This window comes from Pristiophorus japonicus, chromosome 4 (genome assembly GCF_044704955.1).
Source record: "Pristiophorus japonicus isolate sPriJap1 chromosome 4, sPriJap1.hap1, whole genome shotgun sequence".
Lineage (NCBI taxonomy): Eukaryota > Metazoa > Chordata > Chondrichthyes > Pristiophoridae > Pristiophorus > Pristiophorus japonicus.
In genome coordinates this window covers 297,759,469-297,769,860 of record NC_091980.1, presented here as the reverse complement: position 1 = coordinate 297,769,860, position 10,392 = coordinate 297,759,469, and the positions used below count along the sequence as shown (strand labels likewise).

Below are 10,392 nucleotides of genomic sequence, written 5' to 3'. Positions count from 1 at the left end.
GGCTACATGTAAATTTTAATTACTGTTGATAACTTCTGGATTATTAGAAAAGACAAAGAGGCGCAGACAAAGAGAAACAAAAGCAGTAACTCAGTCAGAAAGCAACAGGAAACGAAAGAGACTGAGAAGAATTGTAAAAGTTGTATATCTGGAACAAAATTTTTCCTACGTGCAAGGAGAGCATCCCCAAACCAGGGGAAATGATGGTTGTGTAAATTCCCCCCTCTGGCATTCTGAAAATTATGTTTTTTGAAGTATAAATGTTATGTGATGTTTTTTTTAAACTGCAAATGCTGGGGAGGGGGAATCTAAAATTAAAAAAAAATGGAGAATGCCCAGTGGGGTTAAAAAAATTAAACATTTTTCTAGCACTGCCTGTTGTGTTATTGTTAGCTGACTTGCTAACCTGTGCACACAAAGGTTACTGGAGTTCATGGGCTGCGTGAGGGGCGGGGCGTGGCGTGGGCCCGAACGTGAGGTCCCGCCCCGTTTTGCGTCACCAGAGGGTCACGTGTCGCGCGAAGGCGGACGGCGATTGGCGCCGGGGCTGTGACGTGACGTCCTTCCGGTGTTTGTCGCTCAGCCAACTCGGAGCCGCCGTTCGACGCTCGCTTGCCAGCTGTTGCGGGGCGGACGTATTTCGCGGGTTAAAAAGGTCTGCAGCGGTGTTTTGGGCGGAGGCGGGAGGAAAATATTTTTTTATAGTTTTTTGAAGAAAAAAAATATATAAACAGGCGACGGAAAGTCAGTCAGTCCAAGAGTGTAAGGGCGGGCAGGAGGAAAGCGGACCGTGTAGGGGGCATCGGCGATTGAAGAAAGGGGGTTAAAGCGGACCGAGTTGGGGCAACGGTAAAGCGGACCGAGTAGGAACAAGGGCGATTGAGTTGGAAAGCGGACCGAGTAGGGAGCAACAGTGAAGTGGACCGAGTAGGGTGGAGTGTGTGTGGAGAGGAGAGGCGGCATGGAGAGCAAACTGGCGCCCAACGGGGACATTTACAGCACCGTCAACGGGTTCATGGAGAAGGTGCACTCGGAGGGCAAAGTGACGGCCAGGAAGAACGGCTTCGTGAAGCTGGCGTTCGCCCAGAACGGGAAGGTAAGGAGGCAGAAGCGCCCCACCCCCTCCAGGAATGTGGGCATGCAAGACCGACCTGAGCAAAGTGTCGGGGAGAAGGGTTCAATGCTATTGGGGGAGGTGGGAAGGATGGTGGTCCCTGGTGTGCTTGTCCCGGGGAACTGGCATATTTTGCTCCAGAGATCCAAACTCCAGACCGGCTTGGGCTGTATAAAAATGCCATGTAGAAGACCAGAGAGAGTGAAGAGAATAACTTGGCTTTGATTCTGTTACAATATTAAGTACTTTGCTGTATAATTATTAAGTAACTTTCTCAAGTGCAACTTCGCTTTATGGTGTGATACCTGAGTGAGACTGAAAAGCACTTTGGATGAATGTTACCTGATATGGACAAGCTTTAAAGTTTGTTGAACATAAGAAAGCAATAGCTTGGCTTTTGAGAGGAGATTAATCTTGTCTGAGATGCCTATTATGAATAATTTGAACAATTAAAACATTAACAGAGTTGAACTTGTTAGCTATCATCATCATAGGCAGTCCCTCGGAATCTAGGGAAGACTTGCTTCCATTCTAAAGATGAGTTCTTTGGTGGCTGAACAGTCCAGTACAAGAACCATGGTCCCAGTCACGGTCGTTGATGGTCGTTGGGGGAAAGGGTGGGTGGAACTGATTTGCCGCATTCTCTTTCCGCTGCCTGCGCTTGATTTCTGCATGCTCTCAGCGATGAGACTCTAGGTGCTCACGCTCTCCTGGATGTACTTCCTCCACTTAGGGTGGTTTTTGGCCAGGGATTCCCAGGTGTCGGTGGAGATGTTGCACTTTATCAGGGAGGTTTTGAGGGTGACTTTGTAACGTTTCCTCTGCCCACCTTTGGCTCGTTTGCCATGAAGGAGTTCTGAGTAGAGCGCTTGCTTTGGGAGTCTCGTGTCTGGCATGCGAACGATGTGGTCTGCCCAGTCGAGCTGATCAAGTGTGGTCAGTGCTTCAATGCTGGGGACGTTTGCCTGGTTGAGGACGCTAACGTTGGTGCATCTGTCCTCCCAGGGGATTTGTAGGATCTTGCGGATCTATTACAAATCCAATCCACATCCGGACCGGGGCCAAACAGGGCTGTGTCATCGCCCCAACCCTCTTCTTAATCTTCCTCGCTGCCATGCTTCACCTCACAGTTAACAAGCTATCACTGTAGAGTTCATTAGAATCACAAGAGACCATTTAGCTCATTGTGTCTTCTCGCTCTTTGCTCGGGCAATTTAAAACTAATTCCATTGCTCTGTATCGTGACTTTTGAAATATATCGTATTAGCAGAATTAACAGTTCTTGCATGTTAAATGAAGTTTGAATTCTACTATTTACCATACTTTTGATAGTGTTGTATCACTTAATGGCAATTTACTTTGTCTTGCCACAATACTAAAGCTCTGAAATAAAAGCTTCTAAACTTAAAACTGCATGCCTCCAAATGTGGTTAAAGAGAACTTTTATATTTTTCATTTGTGTGTTAATGGGCCCAAGTTTCCACAAGAAAAAAAACGGACGCTCCTCCGAGCTGGGCGCCCGTTTTTCGCGCCTAAAACGGTGCCTAGAAAATCCTCGGTATTCTCCACCTACTTACAGGTCCTCTGGCTCTCGGCGCAGCCAGCACGAGCAGTGGGGGGGGCAGAGCCAGATTGCCGAACTGTGTGGGAGAGGCCCGAAGCACGCAGCCCCTAGCCCTGGCTGAATGGCCTCACTGGGGCTGCGTGAATAAGGCTTCTCCCATGGCCAGCTCCTGCTCCCCCCCCCCCCCGACAAGACCTGACACCCGCCCCCCCCCCCCCCGACCAGACCCGACACCCGCTCTCTTCCCCCCCCCCCCCCCAGCCGACCAGACCCGACCGACACGCGCTCCCCCCGCCGACCAGATACCCGCACCCCCCCCCCCGCCAACCCGACCCAACACCCGCTCCCCCCTGACCTGAGAACCCGACACCCGCTCTCTTCCCCCCCTCCCCCCCCCGACCGACCCGCGCTCCTGTTCCCCGACCCCCCCCCCCCAACTGGACCCGACTCCCGGACTGGATCCGATCCGACCTGACCTCTCCTCCCCCCCCCCCCCCCCCCCCCCCCCTTCTCCCTCCCCTGCTCAGCGACACGAACGGCTGCAGAATTCTCCCTGGCTGAAGCACTTTCACACAGGTCGGAAGATGGTTTATTTAATCTTTTCTTGGCTTATAAATGTTTATTCAGGTTGGATTTATTTGTAGAAGTATAAATAAGGATTTATTGTCGAATTTAATGAGTTCCCTCCCCCCCCCCCCCCACCTCGTTCTGGACGCCTAATTTGTAACCTGCGCCTGATTTTTTTATGTGTAGAACAGGTTTTTTTTCAGTTCTACAAAAATCTTCACTGACTCCATTCTACTTTAGTTTGGAGTACATTTTCACTGGAAACTTTCAAATCAGGTGTCAGTGGCCAGACACGCCCCCTTTTGAAGAAAAAATTATGTTCTAAACTAGAACTGTTCTACCTGACTAGAACTGCAGAAAAAAAAAATGTGGAGAATTGCGATTTCTAAAATAGTCCGTTCTCCACCAGTTGCTCCTAAAAATCAGGTGCGAATCATGTGGAAACTTGGGCCCAATAATTCAGTGTGGACCCATGCTGAAGAAGTTAGCTGTGCACAACAAATTGTCGCTGTCTTTTTGAGGAAGCACACTTAATCATTTGGACTTCTGTATCAAAAAATCACAAGATATTTAATTGTGACCTTTGTTGGTTCCCATACCATACATTGGAAATTTCTACTTTTTATATGTATAATACAGTTAAATGTGATGCCAGTAATTTTCAAGTGGCAGTCGAGAGCAAGAACTATTTGGATAGCTCTTTCAAAGGGCTGGCACAGGCCAATGGGCCAAATGACCTTTCCTGTGCTGTAAGATTCTGTTATTTTTCCTTCCTGCAAAGTTAATAAAAATCATACATCACTTGTGTGGGTGGGTTCCTTTTAGGTTATTGTTCCACATTATTAACTCTTCTAATTTAAACTGTTAACAGATTTTGATACTAAATTTCTATTATAATTGCTGTGATTTAGTTAGGTAGAAACCAGATCAAGTTCTTAGTGATGGGCAAGAAAGTAAAATGTCATGACTTTTTTTTTAATAGATATTATTGCTCTTAATATCCAGCACATTGGATTTCTCTGTTTGCCAATTTTCACCCCTCGCCTCCTGAAGGTGGTTGGTCATTGCTGGGATATGGTTCCATGGGTGCTCTCTGGTATCTGCAGACAAGTTGTAGTTCCTGTACTGCCTCCCTGGCTAACACCAGCTAACTCAGTCCCAATCAAAAATACTCCTGGTCTTTTAAGGCCTTGGTTAATGAATTTATCCAGTAAACATCAGGCGCAGGGGCCCTGTATATTTGTGTTTTCTCTTTGGGCAGAATATTCAATATTGGCATTGTATCCCAAGAAGACATCCTCCACATTGAGTTGCAAGGCTCCATTTTGTTTGTTCATGACTACCTGCCTGTCTGAGATTGATGTTTTTGTGTCCATGTCAGAATTCGTAGGGTACTGTGTCTAAAACTGGAAATGGAGTTCCAAAGAAAATGCTCCAATGCAAACCGTCTCTTTATTTTTAATCTTTAAAAATAGGGTGAGATGTATTTCCAACTGAGATTAGAATTCGGGAGTGATGAGATTGGTGACAAAAGTTGCACAACACAGAAACTCAAAGGCTTGCAAAAGTGTAACGGAGATGGATAATTGAAGGGGAGGAGAAAGAGAGATTCACATCTACTTGCGACAGATAATTTTTTTAAATTGAGTAATTTGTACAAGGTTATTGTGAAACAGCTTAGAAGCTCTGTTTTCTCTTGTAAACCATTATTGGTTTTGTTTCCTCAGATGTAATTGTGCTCGAGGTTCCTGTAGAGTTCTGTTCATCATCATCATCAAATGCAGTCCCTCGCAATCGAGGAAGACTTGCTTCCACTCTTAAAATGAGTCCTTATGTGGCTGAACAGTCCAATACGAGAACCACAGTCCCTGTCACAGGCGGGACAGATGGTCGATGAGGGTAAGGGTGGGTGGGACAGGTTTGCCTCATGCTCTTTCCGCTGCCTGTGCTTGATTTCTGCATGCTCTCAGCGACGAGACTCGGTGCTCAGCGACCTCTCGGATGCACTTCCTCCACTTGGGGTGGTCTTTGACCAGGGACTCCCAGGTGTCAGTGGGGATGTTGCATTTTATCAGGGAGGCTTTGAGGGTGTCCTTGTAACGTTTCCTCTGCCCACCTTTGGCTCGTTTGCTGTGAAGGAGTTCTGAGTAGAGCGCTTGCTTTGGGAGTCTCGTGTCTGGCATGCGAACGATGTGGCCTGCCCAGTCGAGCTGATCAAGTGTGGTCAGTGCTTCAATGCTGGGGATGTTGGCCTGGTCGAGGACGATAATTTTGGTGCATCTGTCCTCCCAGAGGATTTGAGGATCTTGCGGAGACATCGTTGGTGGTATTTGTCCAGCGACTTGAGGTGTCTACTGTACCTGGTCCATGTTTCTGAGCCATACAGGAGGGCGGGTATTACTACAGCCCTGTAGACCATGAGCTTTGGCAGATTTGAGGGCCTGGTCTTCAAACACTCTTATCAACAAGAGCAGACTGAGGAAAAGAGCCTCCCGAGGTATGGGAAATGGTCCACATTGTCCAGGGCCATGCCGTGGATCTTGGTGACTGGGGGACAGGCTGGTGTATTTATGTTGATAGCTCTTCGCCACAGTTCTGTGTGTGTTGTTATGCAGTATTTCTTGCCAACCAATCCATCAGGTTGCTGAACTTGTTCTGTGTGTTCTCGATTGTATTGATGCCACACCTGGAAACCGAGTTTAGCAATGGTTCAGCTAATCATGGTATATCATTCAAGTCTTGTATTGACTACTGAGATTTTCTGGCCTTTTTTTTTTTAAAAAGGCAGTGAAGGTTCCTTGGGAGTCTTTGCTTTGTTTTTAAAACAAAAAAAGTTGGTTGTTGTAGTAACTGGAGTTTTGTTATTTTGCCCACTTTTAGATGGGTTATTGTGTGCAAAACTGTCCATCTGGATTAGGGGTATAGCAGATTTTTAGTTAGTCAATGCATTTTATGCTTTATCAGTATGACCGTGCTAGTTTTGATTTACAATTGCCTTAATTTGTATAATACTGTGCATTTTCCTGATATTAAAAAAAACTCTTTGCTGAAATGTAAAAACACAGTACAGTAATGCTATAGCTTTATGGAAAGGAGGCATATGTCACTTTTTGTTTTCAAGTAAGCTGAATAAAACTAAGTGGAGAAGGGGTTGTTCATCTAAAGAATCGCATAACAAGAGTTTCCCAACACAGCCCAGACAGGATGAAATCTTGCTGGGGAAAACTTCTCGCACTTGTTAAAGCTTCCAGCAAGTCTGACGGAGGCAGAATGCTGTTAGTCCTGGGTGATGTGATGTACAATGGAAATCATTGCTTCTTTACAGAAACAATTGCTTCATTTCCTAATGCAATTCTGCTGACAAATCTGCATTAAATCATTGTTGATTGAAGACGAGTGGTAATGGACTTTTTAATGTACCCATGATATTATGGTAATTAGCATGCTTGTCCCTTGAAAGCTGTCACTGATCTTCAGATATTTTTCATTGTTCACATTCCTAATCATTATCAATTGTCTTAGTATTTACAATGTAATTATTTTTTTAAAGGAGCATTACAGCACCCAGTTTAAGGGTATTACTTTTAATACTTTTTAATATGATTTAGAAGGTTAAGGATGATCTGATTTTGAAGTTTTCAGGATATTAAGGGGAACTGATAAGGAAGATAGAGAGAGAGACTATTTCTGCTGGTTGGGGATTCTAGGACTTGAGCCAGACCTTTCAGGAGTGGAAATAGGAAACACTTCTACACACAAAGGGTGGTAGAAGTTTGGAACACTCTTCTGCAAACGGCAATCGATGGTAGTTCAATTAATTTTAAATCTGAGATTGATAGCTTTTTGTTAACCAAAAGTATTAATGGATATGGGCCAAAAGCAGGCATATGGAGTTAGGTCGCAGATCAGTCATGATCTCCTTGAATGGCAGAACAGGCTCTGGCTGAATAGCCTACTCGTTCCTATGGTCATTATATACAGAATTCTTAACTATTAAAATTCCAATCAACAACAACAACTTGTATTTAAATAGCACCTTTAACCTTTTATCAGACAAAATTTGACTGAGTCACATGGTGATATTAGGACAGGTGGCCAAAAGCTTGATCAGAAGTAGGTTTTAAGGAGTGTCTTGAAGGAGGAAAGAGGTCGAGAGACGGAGAGGTTTAGGGAGGGAGTTCCGGAGCTTTGGCCTTGGTAGCTGAAAGCATGGCTGCCGATGGAGTGATTAAAATCAGGCATGCGCAAGAGGCCAGAAATAGAGGAGCTCTGATTTCTGGGAGGGTTGTGGGGCTGGAAAAGATGGGGATGGGTGAGGCCACGTGGGGATTTGAAAATAAGGGTGAGAATTTTAAAATCAAGGCGTTGCTTAACTGGGAGTCAATGTAGGTCAGTCAGAAAAGGAGTGATGGGTGAGCGGACCTTGGTGAGAGTTCAGACATGGGCAGCCAAGTTTTGGATGACTAGTTAACAATCCCAGATTGTCAGCTTCTGCTAAATTTGTTTGGATCTGGTGGACTTAACGGGAGCTTTCATATGATTGTTCTGCTCAGCAACACATCTTTCATTGAAAACAAATGTTAGTACCGTTCAATTCCATCAACAGTATTTGTGCCATACTGCAATTGCCACCAACAGTGTAAGTGGGCTTTACCTGGGTCTTGAGAGCAATCATTGGAAAGCAAGTTGTTTCATCCTATTAGCCTTTCTAACTCTCCACAATTGGTGGTGGCACATGTTCAAATAGAATGGAGCAGAGCAGCACTTGGACATAATGAATCTGTGCTTGATCTGCAGTTCTTCCAAAAATCCACCATTTAAATGAACACCTTCACTCAAGTCATTGAAACTGTCTTAATTGTATATCCATTAATGTATAGACAGTCCATAGAATTTATTACTGATCATCTGCGGACCGTTTCTTGGCACATCAGTAGTAATGGCACCGGCCATTAATCCTCTTGCTGCTGGCACTAACTCTCTGCTTAAAGCAGGAATTAATTAGGGCCCCTGATTTACAGTGACTTGTCAATTTTCTGTTATGGTATTCTAGCATCATTACCATAGTTGTGGAGATGACCATCTGCGATTTCAACCTTTTTTTTTGTGAAGACTATTAATCAATGGCTTTAATATACCAAAGAAGGTTGTAGATTAGTCATGTAATCAATCTTCCGGACCCCATTCAGTTGCAGTCGTCGCCATCTTGGGTACTTTTGATCATTTATTCCACAAGAAATAAACAGTGATGTGAAAACCATGCTTAACTGTTGTATCCATGTAAATCGTTGAAATGTAAGAAAGCACCAATAAATGAAAATGATAAATTGCATCTGTTCAAGATTTCCCCTCTCCATTAGGGCATTTCATATATAGATATATGGGTGTATAGAAAACGGGTTTTATAGTGGTGCTGAGATTACTCTACTAAATGTTGTGATTTATTCTTGTGACTCTTAATAAAGCCTGAAATAATTGTGAGCAGCTTGCACATTAGAGAATAAATGGATCTGTGGGAATGTTTTGAGACAATAGTTGGATACGATACTCAATTAATTCTAAGAAAAGACTTGCAGAAAGTATCAACTTCTCTTAGTGGGTAGCACTCTCGTCTGCATCGGAAGGCTGTGGGTTCAAGGCCCACTCCAGGACATGGGCACATACTCTAAAATGATATTTAAGTGCATACTGAGGGCGTGCTACATTGTTGCAAATCCCATATTTCAGATGTGATAAGCTAAGGCCTCGTCTGCTCTTCTGTTGTGAAAAAGTGCATTCATGCCACTTTTTCCAAAGAAGAGCAGGGAGTTCTATCCTGGGCAACACCACCAGAGATTAACTAATCATTTATCTCCTCCTTCTGTTGGCTAACACCTTTGCCTAAAAGCAGTGACTATGCTTTCTTTATGACTTTCAAGTACTCGGGGCGTCCTGAATTTTTTTTGAAGGTGAGCAACTGTTGTTTTTGTTTAACATGACAGCAGGGCTCCCACAAACCGCAACGCAATGGGTGATCAGTTAATTGTTTTGGGTGATGTTGTGTGAAGGATGAATGTTGACCAGGAGGCTGGGAGAACACCCTGCTTAATGTGCACCTGAGCAAGCGGATGGTTTAAAGTTTCACCCACGAGATGGCATCTCCAATAATGTTCCCGTTTAATTTTTTGGGTGCGCGGCCCATTCAAAATACCGTGCATGCACAGTTTTTCCAATTGAAGAGCAGGCTGCACGGGAGGTCTAGAGATCATCATAGGCAGTCCCTCGAATCGTCAAAGTACACAGGTGCTTCAATGAAGGACCTAAAATTTCAGCTCCTGAACTAAATCTTGAAGGGTGGAAGAAGCCTGTGCGTGGATTTTTTTAATGTGTGGTGGCCGTTGCACACCAGCCACCACACGGGCTTCACAGAGCTAGGTCTTGGTCCAGTTGCAAGGATTAACCAAGATGACTGGAGACCAGCTCTGCTGCACGGTCCCAGTGTGCACATCGCAGTGTAGGCTGACCTGTGCTGCCCCTGGGCCCCGATCACGTCCCTCGACAATCTCTCGCTGCTCATTCGCCCCGACCTTGCCGTTCCTGCTGTACCTGCCCATGCTCCAATCACTGACCTGGATCTTGATGTCCCTCTTCACTGCCATTGCTCTCCTGCTCCAGCATGTGCTGCTACCTGGAGTGGTATGCTGCCACGCTGCTCCTTCTGCTCCCCAGCCTGCGAGCACCATCAGAGCAGGCCGGGGAGCGGAAGGAGCAGTCTGCGCGGCCCCCGGCCTGGTCTAGAGCTGCGCAGCTTAAAGTAAACCTGGATCTACAACAATACAGCACTCCCTCAATACTGTTGAAGTGTCTGCCTAGATTATGTGCTCCAGTTCTGGAGTGGGACTTAGAACCCACAACCTTCTAACTTGGAGACAAGCTAACTGAGGGTAGAATAGTGCCATTAAATTTTGCCTTGCTATTGGTTTAAAATTAAGTCTTCCAGTTGACCAGTAAAATGTACTTGCTATTCATAATGCTTAGTCACTTAGGGCCCAAGTTTCCACAAGAAAAAAAACGGGCGTCCCTCCGAGCTGGGTGCCCGTTTTTTGCGCCTAAAACGGCGCCTAAAAAAATCCTCGGTAGTCTGCACCAACTTGCAGGTCCTCTGGCC

General features: G+C 45.2%; 1 protein-coding gene across 2 annotated transcripts in view; it reads left to right on the top strand.

Moving 5' to 3' along the window:
- The first annotated feature begins 588 nt into the window (after positions 1 to 588).
- The window catches only part of LOC139263476 (serine palmitoyltransferase 2-like), a 206,951-nt gene continuing 197,147 nt past the window's right edge, over positions 589 to 10,392 (top strand). For both annotated transcript variants that reach the window (XM_070879615.1, XM_070879616.1), the window contains exon 1: positions 589 to 1,096. In XM_070879615.1, the coding sequence (XP_070735716.1) occupies positions 962 to 1,096 (135 nt within the window). In that variant the 5' untranslated portion in view covers positions 589 to 961. The remainder of the gene's footprint in view (positions 1,097 to 10,392) is intronic.